Genomic DNA, 25000 nt, shown 5'->3' with positions numbered 1-25000 from the left:
GATTTGAATGGCCAGGACATCTGATTAAAGGCACTTTGACCAGACTTGGTGGCGCCATTTGCTTTCTCTGATTTTCATGCCTTTCGTGATTTCTTGAATTTTACAGAGAACTGGACTGTAAACAGAAAACATCCAGTGAGCTGATGTTCTGTGGCCAAATGAAGATAAATGTCCGGACTTGTTCAAGCTAACTGAGTGGCTGGCTACAGACTCTCAAATTACAGCTCTTTTCAACCATGGTGTACATGAGGAGATCTATCCATGAATCATTTGGACCTTGAAGTGGATGGACTACAGCAGCAGACCACCACACCTGGTCAGTAGCACTATAGTAGGCATGAAAGAATAGAAACTGGGCCATTGATGTTAACCGGCCTGATGAAGTTTAGTTTCTACTGACACATGCAGGTGGCTGATTCAGAATTTGGCAGAAATGGCATGAGTGGATGGATTTGAGTCAAAGGTCCAGGCCACTGGTGATAGTGTAATGATGTCTTCTTAATACCACAGCATACCTAAGCTTTGCTGCTGTGCTGGCCATGGTCATCTCTTACTGGCCACTGACTGTCTACTCTTTGACATGGATACTGCACCATGTCACAAAGCATACTTTATTTCAAGATGGCTCAACCATCATGGCAGTGAGATCAGTTTGCCATAATGGTCTGCAAAATTTAATATGGATTGAGGTGGGCCTGAAAATCTACAATGTGCTATTGAGCCATGGATGGACCAAAATCTATAAGGGATCTTTTCAAACCTTGATAAATTTATCAAGAAGACGAATTTGGGCTGTGCTGGAGGCCAAAGTTGTTCCTAATAAAGTGGTCACTGAGATTATATCAATGGAAGAGTCAACGCAGAGAGCAAAACACCAGCTGCTTTCTGTCCCAGAACCCAGAATCTTGTAAGGCTGCACTTTCTCACTTACCTTTGGATCTTCTCCATTTGATCTAAGAGCTGACAGCTACAGCTAACACTCTTGATATGCCTTTTGGGTAAAAGGAGTGCTCGGAGCATGTTTTTGTTAGATGTCCTAGAGCCCTTAAAGAGGATCAGAAAACCTTACAAGCCGTGACTGAGCCACAACATCGAGGAGGACGTCTGCCTTGGTGATCCCTTTACTTCAAGTGTCTGATTTAAACATGAGACTAAAGAATGACACAGTAGCCATACATTACTTCTTTTAATGCACAGGCACACCTTTGACTACAAGTCATAAATATTTCAATATTCATACTTAAGATTACTTTGAGACAGTGTTGACTGATCAGCACTCTTACACATGGCCGGGACTAATCATTTTCTCTCAGGATAGAGGCACTCGCGTGAGTGCACAAGGGCTGTAGATGACTTGAAATGTAAGAAAATTATTTGTTCTTTGCTTTTCAAGAAAACACTCCTGGTGCTACATTTGCCGATCAAGACCTCTTTACCTTTTCACCGTGGTCCCTTAGATAAATCGACCCCTTCAAGCTGCGCATCATCCCCGAGTTTAGGCCGAGGGTGGCTGTTAGCACAGCACGTGCTGGGTATAAGGCGATTTATCACGTTATAACAGGGACAGTTCTTCAGAAATGGCCGGTGACAGCATTCATTATTTCTAGTAATACTGATGGTAAAGGGAAGCATGGTGAAGATTTTGTACAAATGCTATGAAGCTACGAGCCCCGTCTAAATGGTTAGAACATTAAAATATTAGAACACTCTAGACGAGAACAGGCCATTCAGCCCTGCAAAGCTCGCCTGTCCTATCCACTTATTTCTTCCAAAAAAACATCAAGTCTTAACTGTCTACCACACTACTTGGTAGCTTATACCAAGTGTCTATCGTTCTTTGTGTAAAGAAAAACTTCCTAATGTTTGTGCAAAATTTACCCTTAACAAGTTTCCAACTTGTTTAAAGTGTTTAAAGGCAAAGCAGGGTTGATGTGGCAGATGCCGGCCATAGCGGTTTACTCCGCTCAAAGGCTTGAGAGTTTAGCTCACCTGTCATGCACTGCTGTCCTGTCTTGGCAGGAAAACAGGATAACAAATTTTGGAGAAAACTGGGAGAAGCAGACAAAAGGCAAAACACAAGAAAATAAAATTAAACTGTAGCAACCGAAACCCAGACGAGAAACAAAATCCAAGTCAAAAAGACAGGCAATGAGTCAAAAAACAGGCAAAACAACAAGATTAAGTATACAGTAAATCAAAAGGAAGCAAGGATTCCTCCGCAGATCGGGTAGGGTTCATGGCTGCTTGCTGATTAAGTCAAGGTCACAACCTGACGCTAAAAATGAGGGTCGTGACCCTGGCAGCAGTACACAATATGGGTTCTCTTAAAGGCAAAGCATCAACTTCCAGGCTAAATCAGGACAGCTGCTCATTGATGGTGTGAAGGGGTGCCCATCTGGCATGAGGTTGCCAGGTGTAAAGGTTTCTGTTGAGTTGGCATTGGTCCCACAGACAGGAAAGATTCTGCACATGCCAGAGTGAGGAGGGCAGGGGTGTCAAACTCCAGTCCTGGAGGGCCGCAGTGGCTGCAGGTTTTCATTCTAACCCTTTTCTTCATTAGTGACCAGTTTTGGCTGCTAATTAACTTTTATCGTAGTTTTAATTAACTTGATCCAAGCCCCTTAGTTGTTTCTTTTTCCTTAATTAGCAGCCAAATAATAATGAGGCACAAAACGAGGCGCCACATTACCAGCTCATCACACAATATCTGAAAAGAAAGAAAGGTGGAGGTCTCAATGTTCAATGTTCAATCTCCTCAAAATAACTATTCATGGTGGCTCTAAAATCCGTACTGACCCCTACTCTCTTTTCTGTTTCTTTTTCCGGTTTATTTGTGGTGGTGGCCTGCGCCACCTCCACCTACTCAAAGATTCATGATGCTCCAACAATGATGGATGGATTAAAAGGCAGAACTCTACGTGACCATCATCATCATCAAGCCCTTCCGTGAGAACCCTAAATCCAAAGAGGACTGTTTCATTTATGTTAGGTGGAATGCCCAGAGGGGACTGGGCGGTCTCATGGTCTGGAATCCCTACAGATTTTATTTTTCTCCAGCCGTCTGGAGTTTTTGTTTTTTCTGTCCCCCCTGGCCATTGAACCTTACTCTTATTCGATGTTAATTAAAGTTGATTTATTTTGTTTTCTTATTGTGTCTTTTATTTTTCTATTCTTTATTATGTAAAGCACTTTGAGCTACTGATTGTATGAAAATGTGCTATATAAATAAATGTTGTTGTTGTTGTTGTTGCTCAGTAAGGCTGATCTGCTCAGGTCACCAAAACATCTTGATGGTGATCTTAGAAAAGACAGAAAATCAACAGTTGTAGAAATGTCTGCTGTGGCAGAAGGAGAGCAGCAACAAGCCATGGAATTAAATAACGGCTTTAATTAACAACAAGGACTGGCTTCTCATTAAGTAACTGGGTTAAAGTAAAATTGGTTGGAGTTTGAAGCCCCAATTTAGCTGGTCATCTGGTGGCTCATTTCATATCTCATTTCTGTTTGGCTGTCATTTAATATAAAAAAAAGAATCAATTCAGAGGACTGGATCTTTAAAAACAGGGCTATTAAAATGAAGGGAAAAAGAGTTAATTAGCAGTAAAAACTGGGCACTGATTAGGAAAAGGGTTAGAATGAAAACCTGCAGCCACTGCGCCCCCCCCAGGACTGGAGTTTGACACCACTGGTCTAGGGGATTTTTTCTAGTGACCATCTTGTATTCATTTTATTTACATACAGTTACAGAAGTTAGGGCTTAAAGAAACTCCAGGCTGGAGACAGTCCATCACAGCATACACTCCGTCTTAGCAGGGCAATTCAGAGATGAAATACACCTAACACACCGGTGGAAAATGAAATACCCAGAGGACAAAATCCACACAGACCTCATACATACACTGCACAGGCAGTGACTGAATCTGACGACCATGGGGTTGTGAGATGCACTGCTAGCCACTGTACCAGTCCCAAACACAGAGTGCTTACCAGTGCCATTTCACAACTCCAAGAGCCTGGGCTCAGTTCCCCGGCCGCCCCTGTCCACAAGTAGGTGCTGTTTGTATGTGCTTCCCTCCACCAAATGGGTTGCCTGGCTTCCTCCACATCCCACCCATGTGTCTCCTGTGCAAACTGGCACCACTGAGCTGGGTGACCTTTAATACATTGGCATTAAAAACCTGATGCTTCCAGAATTAACTTTGACTCCCTGCCACCTTGACAACTGTGCATGCATGGATGGATGGATGAAAGGACATTTATTGACTTGTGTCATTTTAGACGTGACGAAAGCACAATAATTCCGTAAATGCTACAAACTCATTTCCTGATCCCGTGACTCTGTACTGGACAGAGTGGAAAGTGAAAATGAACAAGTGCGTGAAATTGCTTGCTGTCAAAATACCGAGCCATCTGAGTCATTTTGTCAGTACTGGGAGCACCATTGGTACAAATTACTGTGAAAAATCTCTTCCAACAAATCTGTTTTTGCTTTGCTGGAGGGTTTTATTTTGTCATTTTTCCCATTTCTGACAAGCCACTGGAATGAAACACATTAAGCAGCTGAAACACAGGGGAAGCCTCGGGGCAAACATGTACAGCATTTCTTTACTACCTGTGTTTGCTTCCTCACTAGCCTTTGTGCAGGACGTGTCTCCAGCCACGGCGAGTGTGGCATACAGAGTTGGCATTTTCTTTACTGAATCCTCACCGATTTCAGACCAGACAGGTTGATCACCCCAGATCTGACCCTCACCTACATTTTGATTGCCCACCTCATGTACTTTGTATATGTAGCAGTGCTGGGAAAGTCCAGAGGAGACTTTGAGGTATTAGTTATGAGGAGAGACTGAAAGAGTTAAACCTCTTCAGTCTAAGCAAATACAGATTAAGTGATGACATAACCTATGTGTTTAAAATTATAGAGGGATTTGTACATAATTTAGTACGGGGGATCTTAACTCTTACTTTAAAATAAATCCTTTAACAAGAACATGGGGACACACTTGGGAAGAGAAGAGTAAATTCTGCACAAATGTTATGAAGTTCTTTACACAAGGAAGCACAGCTACATGGAATAAATGATCATGTGGAGTGGTGGACTGTAGGACTTTAGGGATCTTCAAAACTCAACTTGAGCTTGTTGGGCTGAATGGGCCGTTTTCATCGTAGTTCTTCTAATGTTCCTCTAAATCTGTAATGTAGACTGCTGGCTAAACCTCATAGCCGAGTTCAATGCCCTCAACTGGGACACTCAATCTGCCAGCATGTCAGTTTTAGAAAGAATTTACTGTACACTACAAAAGTGTCAGCTAAAGGGCCACACAAATGTTTTCTGAGCAGAGCTGCAGAGAGTCATCAGGACATAAGGCAGGAACCAAGCCTGGACATGGCATTAGGGGGAGGCAACTGTGCACCATGGAGAGAAGACCAGCCTGAGGCCTGATAGATAGGAAAGGCACTATATGATAGATAGATATCAATCAGTCAATCAACATTTATTTATATAGCACATATTCATACAAAAAAATGTAGCTCAAAGTGCTTTACAAAATGAATTGAAAAATAGAAGACACAATAAAAAATAAACATAAGTCAACATTAATTAACATAGAATAAGAGTAAGGTCCGATGGCCAGGGTGGACAGAAAAAACAAAAAAACTCCAAAGGCTGGAGAAAAAAATAAAATCTGCAGGGATTCCAGACCACGAGACCGCCCAGTCCCCTCTGGGCAATCTACCTAACATAAGTCAAACAGTCCTCTTTGTATTTAGGGTTTTCATGGAAGGACCTGATGATGATGGTCACGCAGACTTCTGGCTTTCAGTCCATCAATGTTGGTGCATCATGATGCTTTGAGTAGGTGGTGGTGGCGCAGGCCGCCACCACAAAGAAACCGGAAAAAGAAACAGAAGACAGAGTTGGGGTCAGTATGGATTTTAGAGCCACTGTGAATAGTTATTATGAAGAAGATAGATAGATAGATAGATAGATAGATAGGCACTATATGATAGATAGATAGATAGATAGATAGATAGATAGATAGATAGATAGATAGATAGATAGATAGATAGATAGATAGATAGATAGATAGATTTTATTTGTCCCCAAAGAAATTTTAAAACCTATTGATCTTTTCTGGGCCATGGTGCTGTCAGAAAAAAATAAAAAAATCAACAGTTTGGAAATGTCAGTTAAGGCAGACAAAGGACATTTACAAACTAAAAAGGTAAAAAATGAAGCCATTAACCGCAAGAATTGACTTCTAATTAAGAAACTGTTTAGAGTAAAAATGCCGGCCCACCAGGAGCTGAGTTTGAGGTCCCAGAGTTATGTAGGTGAGAAAAAAAAACAAAAAAACAAAAGTTCTGAATCTTAAAAAGGAAATCAATTAAACTTAAGACAACAGAAGGCTGTTCCATTAGCAGCAGTAAGTGGTTACTAATGGAGAAAGTGGCTGTAATGAAAACCTACAGCCACTGCAGGCAACCAAGATTCACGTTTGACACCCTGAATTAGAACATACAGCATTATAGATAAAACCAGAATGAATATCTCAGGCTTGAAAACATACCATTCTGAAATCTGCTTAATCCAAACAGGTGTCACTGGGGCTGGAGCCTGTTCCAGCAGCACCAGATGCAAAGGCAGCAGGGCCCACTCATGCACACACCCTCACTCATACTGACACGGGGCCAATTAAGAGTCCCAAACTGACGTACAACTCTCATGTTTGGGGATGACCGAGCAAAACTGAAGGAATATCCACATGGACATGGGGAGAACGTGTATACTCCATACCATCAGTGACATGTTGCTTCTTTCAAACTGGATTCATTGGATCTAAAAAGCAACAGTGCCAGCTATGCATCACCGTGCCACCTCATTTGAAGGTGTTTGCTGTTATTTTTAAACTAGTGTATGTTACCTATTAGTTGTTTCCAGTGTTGTACTGCAAAGGCTAGTTTTACCATTGGTAAGTTTTAGCTTAGGCTGCTGGCAGAGATCACATCAAATTTAGAATACAAAATATTGATTTACGACTTAGAAGACCAGTTTTGTTCTTAATGGACCAAGGTGTCTTCCAATGGTACCTCAGACGATAGAGATAACATATGGGCCCATTATGTTGTGCCACAGTCACTGCTAAATTTCAACCAGACAAAAATCCACCTTGATCTTTGCCTGCCTAATGAGTTAACACCACTCTGTGTATTCATCCTTTATAGCAGTGGCTCTCAGGATCAGTCCTTGAGGCCCCCTGTGGCTGCAGGTTTTTGTCCCAACCCATTTCTTCTCTTAATTGGATGTCTACCCTAATTAAGCAAGCCATTATCTCCCAGTTTTTATGTTTTATGCATCCATCTGAAAATTGCATATGGGTTATGCTATTCTTTTACTGAATGGAGCAGACATTTATATGTGTTAGATGGGTAAGAATTCTTTTTCCTTTTTTAGTTTTTAATGTTCTGCTTTTTTATTTACTAATAAGTGCACAATTCAGTAACACTGCAGTAGCTGCTCCTTTCAGAGACATTTGTGTTTGCGTCTACCCTGCATTTTTAGATATAATTAAGAAAGCAAGTGAATTAAAACATATTAAAACAAAGTAAGCATTTAAAAATATATAAAGAATACAAGTATGTCTTAATTTTCTTTAAGCATAAATTTAATTATGCAGAATAAAATGGGAGAAAATGGGTCTTCTAATTAAACAATGAGCACAATTAAATTTAACAATTACTGACTTTTCTATTATTGTGACGCAAATCGGATTTTCATTTTTAAGATTAGGCAGCAAAGGGGACATTAAAATTAGGGACCTATAAGCAACTACGCTTCACCTTCACTAAGTTTTAGGTTAGTATTTGTGGTTGGGGTAGGTCAGTCTAATAAATTAAACTCCAAAAATTAAGCAACCCAACGATTTGCATGACGATAACAGTACTGCCATCCATTTAGTACACAAGTACCGAAAACAGTCAGGGATTAAAAAAAGGTGCCATGCAAATCCTTAGCTGGGATTTAAATGTCAGGAACAAAGTAAATTCCCAGACACAATCAGGGTGATGAAATGGAGAGAGGGGATACTGGCAAGCTAAATAAGCAACATTCTCGTAGTGATGATAAGCTTAGCTGGTGAATGAGATGGTGGTGTGAACATTTCATTTTAGCATGGACGAACAGCTACTTATTCCAAAGGTGTTTAGTGATGTATTCTCACAAGCTGTATGAAGAAGTTCTTTTTGGTTCATCCTTCTGCCAAGACACCAAATGTTCAAGAATAGGTTAGTCTTGGTCTGCTGCATTCATGTCAGGTCAATGTATTCATACTGCGAGATCCTTTCTTGAAAATAAAACTTTCATGTCAGCATTCAAGTCAGAAATGGTAAAAATACACATGGAACCTGAGAGAGACATGGCCATGGACTGTTATTGGTAACAAACACAAAAAAATAGACAATCCTCAAAATATTTATTTTTGTTATCTGTAGGCTTCAAAGATATTTTCTTAAGATTAACTAAATATAATTACTTAAAAGCTAAAATGTAGCAATCTTATCAAAATTTAGCTGGAAATGGCCTACCCCCGTATCAAGACATTGCTGGACGCATACAGTAGGTAGAAGTAGCAGGTGGTCCTTGGAAGTAAAGATTGCATGATGGTGTCTGATACATCACCCTGAGCTGCCAAGATGCTTAGCCAATTACTCTGATATGACATGAGCCCAGTCTTTATAGATTGTGACAGAGGAGGAGCTTTGCCCTGTCCAATCATTGCTCTTCTGTTGTGGGCGGAACCTCTCAGATCAACAAACACATTCAATTTTCGTAGAGACCATTAAAGAGTGCCCTGGAAGGAGTGTGCTACACATCCACTCATCTTATTTTTGTGGCCTAAACAGAAAGTTTTATCTGTTAAAAGTCTTCAAAAGATTACAAATAATGGGTCCTAAAGGATCGGGCAAGGATCTTAATTAGCAAAACATTAATTTTCATTTTCCGGGCAGAAATCTAATATTTGCATTCCATAAATAATATTAAAAACATGGAAGAATTACATCCATTATTATGGAGTCCTGTAATGTTCATCTTGTATTTTTTATTTCAATAACAGCAAAACCACATAGCTTCAGAAGCCAGGTACCTCTCCACTCCCATGTAACTGGGCCTCCTTCTTTTCATAATAAACAGGAAACAGATTCTCCCTGCCTATTTTGCGCCAGCCTTCTTTGGTGACATGGTACAAGTCTACATTTCCTCCAGAGTAGGCATCCCGGTGTGTGGCGTGGTAGACAGCACGCCGTGCCAGGCAGTATGCTTCATCCACTGACATATCAAAATGGTACTCACGGTCCAGGATCGAGTAGGCATAGGGTGAACCAGAGCCCACAGAAAACAGTTCTCCCTCCAGACAAGTGCCATCACTGTAGACATAGTACAAGGCCGGACCAGTGTGATCCCAGCCACACAATGTTGCTGCCACACAGAGCTCTGTACCCTTGAAGGGGAATAGTGCTCCAGACAGTAGTTTGGCCGTTCCTCTGACTGTTAGAGTCCTTTTATTCTGGAGCTGGTACAGGCGGCATTTATAAGACAAAATACGTTTCCATAACGTGCAGTCTGCTGATGTTCCAGAGGTTGTCCCTACTAGGTGGCTATGGATGGGGATAATCTTCTGAGATGAAGGACACTCCACTTTTTTAGCACAGCTTGACCGTGTATCAGCAGCTGCAATTACACCACCTTGGAACTTGAAAGAGAGGGTTGTAGTGCCATGACTTAAATCAAAGGGTCTTTTACTTTCTTCTGCCAGCATAAACGACTTCACGCTGGAAGTAGAACTTGGCATTGTGCTCACATTAATGGTCTTCCAGGGTTGACAGACAGGTTGTGATTTCATCACTGGTAGGTAAAACACAGGCAAGCTGTGACCAGCTTTTGCTGATCTGTATTCGGTACAGCAGCCCTCAAGGGCTAAAGCAACAGGGCTGTGCTCTGAAGAAGATGGAACACTGTCATAGAAGTGGCACACCTCCTGTAAGGCCATTGTGGCTTCAACGTTCAGGCTGAAGAAGAAAAACTCATTGGAGTTTTGTCAGTCTAGCACTACTACACGTACCTTTGGAGTGTTGTGACTTCTAAACACCTTCAAGCAAATCCTTCATGATCTTCAATTGAAAAAGTTCTTGACTGAGCCAAAGGGGAATGAATGGAGTTTGCAGCTTGAACTGTGCTCCTATTCTTTCCTCTTTGTGTCGGCTCCCTTTTTATTTGATTGAAGTATGTGAGGGTGTGTCCTAAGGAAAGTGCAACAGAAAGCTCTATGCTGGGGGTAAAGTGAAAGTCCACATTATTTTTCGCTTGAGTACTGCATCAGCTTGGAGTCTGCTTAGCGTGCTAGAAACAAAAAATTGAAAGCGAAAGAAAATTGTGGTGAATGTGCAATTAGAGAGCAAGTATACAAATACATTTATTAATAGAGACATGCTTCTCTTTTAGATGGATCCCAACAAGCCTGGTTCTCAGAAAAGAAGATGTCATGACAAACATGACAACGTTACACAATATTGTGAGCCTGAATGGCTCTCATCCTCTGTTACACTCTTCTATGTTATTTCATGAGCTCCTTATAAAATACAATGAGAATCTAAAGATGAGATGCCACGCTTGTATAGCTACCCACATACATGAACGCTCAAGCATCCCATAGTCCCAGGGTGTAAACAGAAGAGCGTGCCATGAGGCTGAGAAGGGAGCTGCTGAAAAAGAAAGCCATGTCACAAAACACAGATCTGACCAGCCGCTGGTAAACAGAGATCTTGTTTAGCTGAGCTGCAGAAATGGTGCCTCTCATTCCTGTGACCCATTTTCACATCTCGTCTCTGTTCTATCAGGGAGGATGACTAGAATAAGTGTGGAAGTGCAGCTCTGAGCGATTCCTCACCAGTGACACTGGCTTATCAGGCAGCAAGTCTCCAGGTGAACGCACACATGCAATAGGAGAAAAAACTCCATATTGAAGGCAGCACAACACAGTGAGGAGGCAACAATCTTCTCTACATCTTTATCATTGGAGTTTCTGGCATAAAAATTCTGATGGGGCCATATATTTTTCAGAAATGTGTGCAGATGTCTCTAATGTAAACATTAATCTACCTAACTAATAAACCTTATCTCTCTTTTTGCTAATGACCAGCAAAACACGCAAGTTTACACACATTTCACATGACAAAAAAATCAAATAATAGGATGCTGGTGCCTGATCTGTCTTGATTGGCAGCACATCATTGTGATACCCGCTGACATTGTCATCATCTGACAAAATACTACCATATAGATGTACTGTAAACGCTAATTAAAGTACAAGCCACACATCCACCTGCAGCACAAGAAAATCTATTGGCTATGAACTGCCTAAATTGAAACAGCAACACCCCAAGTTTAGAATCAAATGGCCTTGAGGTGACAAGACACAAGCCTTAAGAACACGAAAGGAACATGCAGACTACATAAGTTGCACACATCCAGTAACAGCACTAACTACCATGCTGTCAAGTGTTTACTGGTCAGTGTGAGGTCAGCAAACACCTGACAAAATGATTTTTGACATATACACCAGTTCTTTGTGCAGTAGGATTCTGTACTTCATAGAAACAGCAGCATCACACTGTTGGCTTCTTTTCCACAAAGTAGAAGGAGCAAACATAGGCCTCCTTGATGGCTTTTCCAAGTTTAGTGTGGTCCTCCTCAGCAATCAGTAAAAATCAAGATGCACCATAAAGCCTTGTAAATGCTGAATTCCTGATATTGATCTCCTTTCTTTTTTATTTGTAATTACTGTGGCTACCATTAATCGAGCAAATAGTATCGGAATGTCCATAACTTTTCACTAATGTGTATTCCATGGGATACTATCTAGGAAAAGCTGGGGTTACTACTGAAAGAGGTGTTGGTGAGGTCAGCAGGGGTCATATTCCCTGTGGTCTGAGACTGGATCCCAATACCTCAGTGCAGTAAGGGGGACACTGTGCTCTATGTATGATGCTGTCCTTCGTATGAGAAGTAAAACCAAGGTCCTCACTCTCAGTGGTCAAAAAAGATCTCTGGGCATCTTTTGAAAAGAGTAGGGTGTACCCCGATGTCCTAGCTAAATGCCCATCATGCCCTCCTAATCATACCTTGTCTCTAATTGGCTATCTCTCTCACCCCGTCACCATCTAACAGCTGATGTGTGGTGACTATACTGGTGCAATAATGGCAGCAGTCACATCATCTAAGTGGGTGCTACACATTGATGGTGGTATCTATGTAAGCACTTTTGAGTAGCAAGAAAAGCATTATATAAATGTAATGAATTATTATTATTATTATAATTATTAATCTGTGTATGTGCATACAGACACCAGAGAACACTGCAGGGCCAATTGGTCCAGACCCTCAGCTGGAAACGGACTTTTAGCATATGACATAAAGACAATGTCACATATTAGAAAAAGCAATATTTTTTTAGATAAATAATTGAATTGGAAAAAATGCTTAAGAAGGCAAAATTGAGGGTTGTTATACTGTAAAAATTTTAATAATAAGTTAAATTATTGAGGGAAGCCATTATCTATTAATAATACAGTAGGTCTCATTGTAGAGACTTTCTTTGCATTGAATCAATGCTTTCCATTTTTAGGGGAAAAAAGAGTTTATTCACAAAACACCCTTAACAGCCCTTTTATTTTACTAAAACAATAAGTTACAGTGATGATTGACAGAGGAAATTTAAAATGTATAAAGATTAAAGAGCCAAAACATGTTTCAAAAAATCATTCTGTGAAGAATATTACTTAACTTTTTTTTTAGCTGTTGATGTATCACAGCTATGGTGGCATAGAGGGTAGTGCTGCCACCTCACAGATCTTGCATCTTAGATTTGAATGCTACATTCACTCTCTGCTCACCTAATCTATGCATTGGATTTCCTCCCATATCCCCAAAGATGTGTTTGTGTCATGTGAACAGGTGGTTCAAAGCTGGCCCTGTGTGAGTGTGAATGTGATGGACAGAAACCTTGCTCAGAGCTGTTTCTTGCCTTGTAAGCACTGGTGCCATGATAGACGTCAATTCCTTAGGACCTTGATTTGGATGAAGTGGGTATGCAAATCTTATACTACATTATTTTACAGTTCAAAGGATTAAAATTGAAATCCAGACACAGTCACAGCCTGTGCATGCTCCACCCATACCTCAGAGGTTACCTGGTGACTCTAAAATGGTCCAGCATAAGTGTTCCTTTTTGATGGACTGACCAGCACTATTTGTTGTATTTGACCTGTTGCTTTGACTCCCTGTAATTTAACTGCCATTTTCGATCAAAACAACTTGTAAATCACACTGAATGATTCAGTCAACAGCAGGGCTTGAACTAGCAGACATGACGTTTTCATACCGACATCTTTGCCACTGGGTCACGCAGCAATTATGCACTTCATTACAGTTTCAGGCAGGATAGTCAAGATGGAGGTGGTCATTTGGCTGTCCCAACTTTCTGGACTAAAGGTGTTGAGGATTTTACCACACATCGATATATGTCAGTTGGCAGACTAGAGCTAAGTTGTATGTACAGGTATCTGATGCAATGAAAGCTACTGATCAACTAGCGAAAAAAAGTGCCCCACAAATGTAGTGAGAAGATTTGCCAGGCTGGCAAGGAGGTACCAGGAACAAAAAGAGCATGAACAAAAGGCAAGATATGAGACGAACATGGAAAATTCCATCCAGCAAAAGAAGATCCCACATTAGAGAGTTTCTCCAAGTATGCATCTGGATAAACAGGCAGCCAACAGGGGGCACTACGCCTGGGATGTGTTCTGGGTACCCTGGAAGTTCAACTGATGCACCAGCAAAAGAAAAAGACTTGCAGCCTGGATAGAAGCAAGAAATGTTCCCCCACATAGACCCAGCAGTTATCGGTGAAGTCTAGCCTTTCCAACCAGAAAGAGGTGTGACAGATAGGGGGCGCTGTCATCCCCTTGAACCCTCGGACCAGACCCCAGACACCAGATAAAAGTCCAAAAGTTGACTTTATTATAATTAATAAGTGCACAAAGCACCCTACACTCCACAATACTCATACAATCACAATAATCAATACAATAAACAATAATCCTCCTCTCCCAGATGCACTGTCATCCTGCCACCTGACTCAGCTCAACCATGGGATCTCCCACAGTCCTTTTTAAAGTCCTTGATCCGGAAGTGTTTCTCTCTCTCTGTCCATGTGACTAGTAACACTTCTGGGTCGGATAAAAACTCCTTTTCTTCAACCCGGAAGTACATTGCTTCTTCTGTCCCCGTGACTGTGATGCACTTCCGGGTTGTATTGAAAACAATCCTTGAGCCTCCCTGCAGCGTCCTCTGGTGGCCCCCAGGGTATTCAGCAGGGCTGTGAAGGAAAACTCCAATGTCCATTATTCCCTGCTGGCATTCGGGGCACCTCCATCCTGCAGGGAGGGCTCCACCTGGCGGCCTGGGAGTATTGGCTGGGATGACTGGCCGGCCTTATATCACAGAGGTTATAAGGATGGGTAGAGGAATTCTCCAAAAGTGCCAAATATGAGTACATGATGCATATATTATAGAAGCAGAGCTACGCCCTATTATGAGAATGAAGTAAGTCAGGGTCACTAACAGTGCCTGGCCATTTAAAAAGATATTGAGGCTCAGCGATAAAGGAGTAATGTGGTCAACAGAGAGGGCTCTAGGGAGATGGCACTTGATGTATTTTAAAGGACAGCACCATAAATATCCACAGGATGGTATATAAAATTGCTTCATTAAACTAACGTTACACCTTTGAGTGCTGAGTTGGAACTTGAAAAAATGAACCTGGTGTATAACATTTAGTTAGTCCGTGTACTGCCATCATGCAGCCGGTGTTGAAGTACAACTGGTAAAAAAAATATTGAGAACAAACTGATAAATATATTTCATCTTTCCATATAATTCATCATGACTATTAACTCCTGATGGAAATTAATTTTGCAGAGTAATATTGGATAGCTTCGGGGGGCCGCTTTATGCCAGCCAGACAAGCTCTTAGATTAATGGCCTGCATTGAGGTTTAAAGGCACACAGAGAGAAAGGGAAAAACTGAACTGGGTTATGCTAAGAATCTCCTGAACAGAAAAAGGTAGTAATAATATGTCTGTGCATTCATTTACAAAATAATTTACATTACTGATTATCTAGCCATTTCAGTAAGTCTAATCAAGCAGAGTTTGTACGAAAAGGGTTGATAGGATATCTGCAAGGGAAGCTGGGCCATATCTTCAGAAGTGGTGCATTCTCAGTATTTTAGAGCCTGTCGATTTAACTGACTACACTGCATTGATTCTAAATGGTTGTGTGACCTGAAACAAATGACATCCATTCACCATCCATTTTCTGAACCCACTTTTTCCATCACAAAGAGTCTGGGAACAGGCACCATTATGAGAGAATTGGGTGCAAGGAAATAACATCTCTATATGGGAAATATGTCTACTACTGAGTACACAGCAACTCAGACATGCCATTTAACTTAAGATGTACATGTTAGTGCCCAGAGAAAGCCTAGGAATAAAAATATGGAAACTCCAAGCGAACATTGAGTGGGCAGTTAAACACAGGTCCCTGTAACTGTGAGACAGCACCACTAACCACTGTACCACCACGATGCCACTTGGTTATTACAGCTTTACATAAAATATCCATAAATTTCTTGAACATGCTTTTTTAGCAAGCCGGAACATCCAACAAGCCGATGTCTGGACAGGATTACTTTACATAACTGGACACACAACACACATAAATAAAGAGCCATATAAGTGATGTCAATTAACCCAGAAGTTTTTTAGGATTATGAGAGGAAACCAGAGAAGTAAGTGAAATCCCCCACCCATGACACAGAGAAAACTTGCAGCATTCTGTACCTGCAATTCCACCCTAGAAGTGTGAGCCAATAGTATTAATTACTGTCCCTCAGTGCTGCCACACATAAAATGTGTTATTTGTTGAAGTGTAAAACACACTGCCAGGGGTTCAGTCCTAAACATTGATTCAATATGTGACCCTGAGTGAGTTCCTGTACCACATACAGACAAACAGGGTTTGTAATTTTGATATTCTAAATAAATACTTAAAAGTTTAATGCCATAAGAATAAAATGTCATATAGTATTCAACAGCAGGTCTTCTGAAAGGTAATACACTACAAATTACATTTGAAAAGAATGAAACACCAGCCTGTTTACTTACAGTACTGAGACAGAGTCAAAGCCCTGAGCCAGAAAGAGGGCAAGCTGCAGATGTGTTAAAATTCTAACCATACAAGGTGATCTGAAATAAATAAAAATTGCAAGATTACAAAGACACCATACAGCATATTTATTGACAATAGCAAAACCTTCAAGGTCAATATCCACATGGGCATTTTAATTAGCCAAACGATAGACTTGCCACTTTCATCACCTTGGGCACTGCTAGGAAACTTAATGTAGAAACAGGATGGGTAGCACCAGAGAAATGACTCACTGCCGTGACAGCGTAGGCACGGCCAGAGGACAGATACAACAGCCTGTTCGCATAGGTGCTACCAGTCAGAATTAGAGCAGACATGATAAAACGGTGAAGCAGGAGAGCATTGTTTCTTAGGGCATTTAAGAGCAGTAATTTCAATGCTTTATGTTGACAGTAGCTGTTCAGTTTAATTTAACATTATATAACATAAATTATGAGTGTGAGTGAAAAAAACAGAGGGAGAAACTACAGAAAAATATGCATAACCAATGGTGAGGTATAATGAATGGACTAGAGACAAAGAAGAATAAAACATAATGAGATGTAAAGTGACAGCAGCTGATTAAAGAACAAATAAGAATGACTAAGGACTAAGTGAGTTGGTATGCGGCACACAAACAGTTGTAGGATTATCATGAGGAGAATTTAAAACCAATCACAAGCAAAATGGCCTCTTTGTAGTCCCATTTTCTCTGGAAAACCTGATTTTAACAATACTAAAGTTACTAACCATTCAAGTTTAATTTTATATAATGTCAGTTTTTGCCTAACAATTAAATAACTCAAAAGACAAACATATATAATAAAAGTAACTGTGTTTATTTTAAAAGTGTTATATAATACACAAATATACAATTTCTGCATTACTAATACATATAATTAACACTATAATCAATTCTTTAATCCAAGGTGCTTAATCCAAACTGTAATTCATGCGCCCAATCATTCGTCTCTTTCTAGTTTTACCTCCACATTACCAGATGCTGGGCTTAGTATCTCAGAGCAGTACTCTCCATTTTCTCCAATGATCATGGCCTCACCCAACGCACTGTCATCAAAGTCATCATCAAACCCTGCACAGTAAAGCTCTGGAGGGAGCCTCAACACATCTTTTGATGGCAGTCGATCAGAAGGAGGACCATAGACACGGTTGGGCTTGAGACCATGCTTAGAGTTAGCGTTAATACGACAGATCAGTTCTGAGAGTTGTGCTGATCGAAAAGAGGGTACTCTTGCCACCCAAACACCGGGCTCCACTGGACTGTCTTCTTCATCTGACATTAGCTCTTCAGTTACACCTTCCCATAGCTGCTGGTCTGCCAAAGGAAACTGGGCAATGATGGATGAGCGGTAAGCAAAAAGCTATATACACAAAAAGAAAAGTAATCATTAACAAATTAACAATAATAATGATTACATATAAGAATTGCAAAGCTAGCTTAAGCAGGTAGATGGATTGTCATGGAAGACCTAAAAATAAGGCAGACATACAATTAATACAACAGAGAAATGAATGTGGTTCTACTAAGAACACAGGTGACAGGTTCAATGCCTGGATGTCTACATTCATCTGGTTTTTTTTTTTAAATGGCTCAATATATTACAAGGTTGCATAGAGCAAAACCAAAGTGCATCATGTGCAAAAGAAGAAATCATCTGGGGTCTAGACCTTGCTTTAGTACAGGGCACACTTGTACACATGCAGAAATTGGACACTTATCTTATCTTTGAAACATATCTTTGGATGTGGGAGAAAACTGGAGAAAAATCACATGGACCCCAAAAGTAGATGCAACCTTCACAAAGGTAGTGAACAAGTCAGGCATAAAACCCAGTTACTTGAAGCTGTCTGGCAACAGTGCTAGTCACTGAAATAGTAAATATATAAAACTGATAATCCTTCTTTTGGGTGGCACTACTGCCTCAAAGATCCATTGTCCTAGATTTGAATCTAATCGCCAGCTCATTGTTCATGTAGAATATGCATGTTTTTTCTATTTCTACATGTTTTTTCCCTTCTAGGTTTTCAAAGACGTTCAGGTTAGGTTAAATGTCAATTCCAAAGTGGGTTTGTATATCAGTGGGTTCTGTAATCAGATAGTACCATGTCCAATGCTGCTTTATGTTTTATGCCAGAGCCACGGGCATCAGGATCCACCCTGATTATACATGTCCGAGAATGAAATGCCAGGAAGGAGTAGGCAGCATATTGGCCTAGTTCTCCAGGACTGTGACTATGTCTATGTCAGACTTTGTCTGTTAAAACTGACCATGGACACCCCAGAGGTTTATGTTCTCCAGGAATGCTGCTGACTGGAGTTTTTTTTCCTATAATCCACCGTCAACTGGACATAGCTCAACAATTAATTAATGGACAGATATTGTTTGGGTCAATTTACACCACTGGTGCAAATCTTTAGAACACTCTAATTTTAACAGTTTTTATTGAAATGTACGCAGTTTAATGTCTCACTATACTCTGAATTTAAAGCATCCAACACATGAACAGTTGCAGATAAAAAAGAGAAATCATGGAATTGTTTTATTCAACAAAATGTAATCTACATTTTTGATTCATCAAAGTAGTCACCTTTTGCAGATACAACATCCAAACACACTTATGGAATTATTTCTACAACAGAAATCAAATATTATTTGTAAATTTCTTCATAATACTGTTTCAGAAGTTTCCACAAATATGTTGCACTAGTAGGTTGCTTTGCTTTAACTTTTCTATCTGGTTCATCCTAGTCCAGCTTGATTAGGATTAAGTCTGGCCTTTCCATTTTTTGAACCATCCTACCATCTTGTTCTTTTCTTTTAAGATAGTTCCGAACTAGACTGGAGGCACACTTTGGGTCATTATCCTATGGTAGGATAAACCCCTGCCCAACTAGGTATAGACCAGAGGGTTTTGCATTCAAAATGCTGTGGTAGGCCTTTTGGTTCAGCAAGGCAGTCAAACTGCCAAATTGCCAACTACAGAATATCTCCAGACTATCATACTTCCTCCTCTATGGTTGACAGTTGGTCTTACATAATGAGGATCCATTGTTTAATTTACTTGATGGAATGTAAAAAATCTGCATGATGGTCCAAAAATGTGAAATTTGAAATCATCTGCCCATAGGACCTTCTTCCAGGGAAGCCTCTTTTTTTCTTATTTTGTAATTTTACTAATGGCTTTCTTACTGCCACTCGACCCATCAAACCTGCAGCTCCAAGTCTTCTTGACAGTTCAAAGTGAGACATGCTTACTTCTACCACTACCCTGTGAGCTGCTTATCACACAATCTGTTGATTCTTAGAAGCTTGACTTCTGATTCTTTTGAGGCTTTGGGTCACCCAGGCCTCTTCCAGTAAAAGTAAATACTGACAACCTGACTTTCTTTGCAATTTCTCTACAGGAAAACCCTTTTAAGTGTTATAAAGATTTCTGTGCCTTTCTTTGTTAATTGCCCTTTTTTGCTTTTATGATAGCAATGCACAGTGCAAAATAAGACTTTAGATTGTGTAGCAACGCTAACTTATAAACACAGAGGTTTTGTAAGTAATCAGCAAAAATTGGGGCACCTGTAGGAATAGTTTGTATCAACCTTCAAGTTTTAATTAACTTCCACTATTGCAGAAAACCTGTAAGTTTTGAAAAAAGCCTTTTTGTATAACTGAAAAGTTCATTGTGTTTCAGTTTTTGGTGACCTAATCCTTTTTTTTAACCTCTAGCAGTTTACTTCTTACCTTTATTTCATTTTAAGCTATTCGCTGGACTTGAACTTCTCAAAGCTCAATAAAAACTGGAAAAATTCAGGTGTTCTAAAACTTTTCACCGGTAGTGAATATATTAAACAATTTATAACTTCTTTGTTTTACTATCTGTTTAAACAAATATGTGTCTTTATGCGTACTCACTATGTAATTAATCATTTGTAAAGTCTGTATTTTCATTTTACCCAAGAACTTGTCACATCCTTCTACAACTGCACTCAGTGAAGAACGCTATACAAAAATAAACAGAACTAAAATACTTATGTTATGTTAATCCAAGGGTTTTTGTTTAGGAATGTCACAATGCTTCACCTTATCATCTTTCACAATAATCATAGATTATAAGCTTAAAGTAAATAAGAAATTAAAAAAAAACACAATTCTTTAACTACAACTGGTACCCGATCTAAGGCTGGTTCATACCTTGTATCCAGTGTGGTCGGGAAAGGCACTGGATCCCTGCAAGCTTTAACTGGATTAAACAGGTTTGAGAATGTTATCATTGTTATGTTAAATAGAATGAACTAAGGTGCTACCCATTGGCTCCATTTTTAGTGCCAATGCACAGTTCTAGGTTACCTGGCTTGAGTCTCTGTTACTATTTGTAACAAGAAGTTAGATTTGTTAAGAACGTATCAGAAGTATACTTCAGGGACCAAGAAGAGCTATGTTTGTGGTGGTATACTGATTCACATATGCTCATCATGTTTTTAGCTTGGGCACAAGACTCTTTCCCTGTGTACCAAAAACAAAGTTATGGATAAACTGCCACACCTTTCTTGAGTGCAGCCAGAGTTCCACACCATTTTACAATATACATGAAAATGCTCAGTATGGAGTGCTAAGCAATATTAAGAAAACACCCAGAGTCATCTGGCCATAAAAACATCTATTAATATAATATGGGGAAAAGAACAGTAAGAAATAAAAGATTGAAAACTCGAAAGAAGAAGAACAAGAAGTCAAAATAGCTAAAGCATCATAGAGAGTTGATCTCTGCTTAGAAAGTGAGTGTGCACTTGCCCGATATCTTCTGCTACGCAGCTTCTTTTCTTCACGCTCCTTCAGGCTCTGGTAAGGATTTAGAGCATTGCGATATTCACGTCTTTTTGTCAGAAAATATGCTACACATGCTCCTGGAAACATAACACAAACAATAAAATGCAAAATGCACTAATGTTACAGATATTTACAATTAGTAAAAAGTGATGTTAGTTACAATTAAAATCTTAAAAGATGCTGCAATTTAAAATTGTTACTTTTTGACATACAGCCACTGACATTGTGCTCGTGATCATTTAGATTATTTTGATCACATTTTTGAAAATAGGTTTTTATTTTCCTTTTACTGTTGTAAAGCTTTTTACAATAAACCTCATAAAATTTGGTTTTAGGTAAGCTCTATTAAAACTAAATATGGTTCAGTCCACTGATTTATTTTAAAACAGAAATATGATCCAGATGTCTTGTTAACTATGCAAACTTTATCCCTATATTATTATAAACATCCTAAGAAAAAGGTTATTATTTGTATAATTACCGTAAATAGTTGAATCAGTAGATAAACCTGGGAGGCACATTTTTATAAAGGATAAGCTACATATGTCATTAGTAAAAAAATGTTAAAATATCAGCTTATTAAGTCATATTTAAATGGAAAATACGTCCATTCTTCCATCCATCCATTTTCTGTCCTTATTTATTTATTATTTATGATTGACAATGACAATAAAGGCTTTCATGGACCTGTAGAACTGTTTACGTTTTGCAATATTGCAGTTTAATTTACATACAAGATTACATTGTTGTCCTCACAATAACTTATAGAGGAATTTCACCTTAGTCAACATGTTTGTATGGGCTCTTTATAACTTTAGAATACAAATGTCTTTTGGTTATTAAAAAATGTTTGGCATACATTAGTAAGATAAAGCTATCTTACATTGCTCTTACAAACACAACAAACACCTCCATATGCCTTAGTTATTCCTCGTAAAGCAGTTGCTGCCATGACTTATTTCTTATAAAACATAGAAGTAAACTATATATCATCCCTAAACCTTCCATAAGAATGGGTGTGTACATGTTTTAGGATGCAATGGAACCACATTATAAGGATTTTATGGGAAACTGCTTTAACTGTTATCACAGAATGCACTCATTGCAGAAAAACATGGCTTGCAGATTTGGTTCCTACTCCAGTAGTGCTAATAAAGTTAAATAAAGAAAAAATCTGCCCATGTATTATGGGTCAGGGCCTGGATCCTGACCATCAATCTCACCACTGAATAAAAATTGACAAGGGCATGTATGTTTGCATCTGCTCATCTGTTTTTGAAAGCAGGGATGCGGTAAAGAAGGCTCACACTTGTGCTATTTAGAATGCCATCAGATACAACTGTGTTCAAATAAACTGAGTCACTTCAGAGACACTAAGTGTGTGAGAAGAAACAAGAGTTCAGAGTTAAACAGCACAAACATGAGGGTCACACGCAAATTACACACAGATATGAATTAAACTAAAATCTGAGCGTAGGCTGTGTGTGACTAAGGTTGCCTTACACAGCCTGTACTATAGTTGTGGGTTGCCTCCAGGCCAGAGAAGCATGCAATTGCTGAGCCTGTCATTGTATTTTATAATCTAGGTATAATGATTTCTATAACTAAAACTATGAAAAAATTATTAATACATGATTAAAATATTGTTTAGGAGTTAGGCTTGCTAACATATAAGAGGTTACTTCTCTGCTTTTTATTCTTTTGAATAGCTTGTTTAACCACCAAGGTGAAAAAACAAAACAAATAAATGAGTTTCAGTCAAATGCTGGGAACACCTGCTCAGTCTATGAGATAATAGTGGCAAGTATCAGTCAAGTGATGGATATGAATGTTGGCAAAGTGTTTGCATATTAGGAGGAGCAAAGCAAAAACGTAATTCTAAAATGATGTAAGGATGACAAGAAATAACATAAAAGAAGAGGTATGTACTATATTAAGAGGCTTGCTCCACGAACCAAGACAAAGCTTCATACTTCATAACCACACTGTCCAGCACGAAAAAGGGGAATGGAAACCACCTTATATAGTCAGGCCAAAAAGAAGTCTTCTTCCTCAATTAACAGTTCAGGCTTTTGGCTGCATGTGCTTACTTCTCTTAAGCACTATTACATATGAAAAGTAATACTAGTTAGGACTTACAGTATTCTTTATGTGTACCACTTGTTAATGCTCCCAACTGATGGGCATTTCAAGTGTTTACCAAATAGAGTCAGTTGGTTTAGGTCAGTGAAATGATCCAGATTACTAGCTTGTGAATTTATTCTTTCATTTATTTAAGTGAATAACTACAAGTTTCCCAATACTACCATCCCCTCCGAAACATGTCTAACTCATGCCACCCCACTGTTATGTGACCAAAAACAAGAAGGCAGAATTGAAGAAGCCTCTGCTTTATTAAGAAAAAAAAACTGCAGTCTTTTAAATGTGCAATAGTGAGCTGAATATGATACATGCTGCCTTTTCTATAACCTCCATGTACAAGCTGGGACAAGCAGGTCAGTGAATCTGCTTTCTTTTGACACACTAAGAGCTGCCTAACTGAGGAGCTTAGTCAGAGGTGGTGTATTCACTGACCCATTCAGCATTTAGGTCACCATCATAGTAATTTATTGGGTTTTAGCTGTGCCAAGCCTTAATGCTACAATGAAACCAATACCTACATTTTGTACATACTCTTGCATTTTGAGGCCAGCACAGTAAGTGCACGAATGGTGGATTTAAGCAAAAATTTAGACAGAATTGTTATGACACAAGAGCTCAAGAAAGAATGAAACACAGGCTTATTAATTAATAATGATATGATGATAATAACTCATGGATGAAATTAAGGCAAGATTCAATAAATGTATTTGATTCAGTTTGCATGTGTAAACACCATGAATACATATAACCATATCATTATAAACCTAATTTGTGTGTGGTCAAATTTTTATCTTTAGAAAACATGCCTTACTGAATGCAGGCCTTCTTGTTCATCTGTGGTTATCAGTGTAAGTGCCCCTATTCATAAGCAGGAGTAAACTTTAGCTTCTTTAACTTTTCAGTATGTAAAAACTACACCTTAAGTGTTTTTCAAGTTAAAAAACATATTTAAACAGGACAGACATATTCCCATACCCAAATTAGGTATTTGCTAAAGAACAAAGAGGTAATCCACTTTTCCATAGCCTGAATAAAATCCATATTAGTCCTTCTGGATCTAAGGTTCAGCTATCGGACTGAGTCTCTGTTCAATTATCCCAGCATATACTTTTCCAAGGAGGCTGAAGAGTGTAATTTCTCAGTTTTCAAAAATGTATACTCAGTTCTTAGGTCAGTCCTAATGTACTATCTATGCCTTTCATTCTAGCCTCTTAATACACACATGAATTTCAGATCTTTTAGAATCTCTAGTCAGATCTCACTCAACCCAGCAACCTTGCCACTAAAGAACTTTTTAATCACTACAATGACCCCAGACACAAAGAAAGGCCCAGTCCCAGCCAATGCCCAACCCAACATATGCAAACCTTATTCTGCTCTTTCTGAGTTGTCAAATGATTTGACAGAAATTTGAATCAGTGGCCAAACAGTGTAGTCTGAATAATCTGGAATAACATTCAACAAAACAAAACAATCAGTGAAGTACTTTAAGTAAAGAAAAAGATCACCTTCATCTTACACATAAATAGATAAGCTGTAGATGTAATAGAGAATTTCAAATTCCTGGGCACCATCAGTTTATCCATTCAACATGAGAAGTAGAAGAAAACACTATACTTTTTGAGCCTGTTAAATGTTTTTGAAGTGGAACAAGATGTAATGACCATTTTCTACAAATCTGTTGTAGAAGTGTTTTTACCTTGTC

General features: G+C 39.2%; 2 protein-coding genes across 3 annotated transcripts; both read right to left on the bottom strand.

Moving 5' to 3' along the window:
• Positions 1 to 7695: 7695 nt before the first annotated feature.
• LOC120521445 (proteasome subunit beta type-11-like) lies at positions 7696 to 16406 on the bottom strand. Of its 2 annotated transcripts, none has more exons than XM_039743045.1 (2): positions 16288 to 16406; positions 7696 to 10399 (listed from the first exon to the last, which is right to left on the bottom strand). In XM_039743045.1, exon 2 carries the CDS (start codon positions 10047 to 10049, stop codon positions 9132 to 9134), a length of 918 nt encoding a protein of 305 aa, XP_039598979.1. In that variant the 5' UTR covers positions 10050 to 10399; positions 16288 to 16406; the 3' UTR covers positions 7696 to 9131. The 2 variants fall into 2 exon arrangements, with proteins under 2 accessions (XP_039598979.1, XP_039598980.1); XM_039743046.1 differs by having other exon boundaries at positions 7696 to 10387.
• Positions 16407 to 17127: 721 nt separating this feature from the next.
• On the bottom strand, positions 17128 to 21281 carry LOC120521444 (uncharacterized protein C14orf93-like). The gene is made up of 2 exons (XM_039743044.1): positions 21118 to 21281; positions 17128 to 17691 (listed from the first exon to the last, which is right to left on the bottom strand). Exons 1-2 carry the CDS (start codon positions 21238 to 21240, stop codon positions 17272 to 17274), a joined length of 543 nt encoding a protein of 180 aa, XP_039598978.1. The 5' UTR covers positions 21241 to 21281; the 3' UTR covers positions 17128 to 17271.
• Between the last annotated feature and the right edge of the window lie 3719 nt (positions 21282 to 25000).

The sequence above is a fragment of the Polypterus senegalus genome, unplaced genomic scaffold, assembly GCF_016835505.1.
Source record: "Polypterus senegalus isolate Bchr_013 unplaced genomic scaffold, ASM1683550v1 scaffold_1795, whole genome shotgun sequence".
Classification (NCBI taxonomy): Eukaryota; Metazoa; Chordata; class Cladistia; order Polypteriformes; family Polypteridae; genus Polypterus; species Polypterus senegalus.
This window is presented reverse-complemented; position numbering and strand designations above follow the sequence as displayed.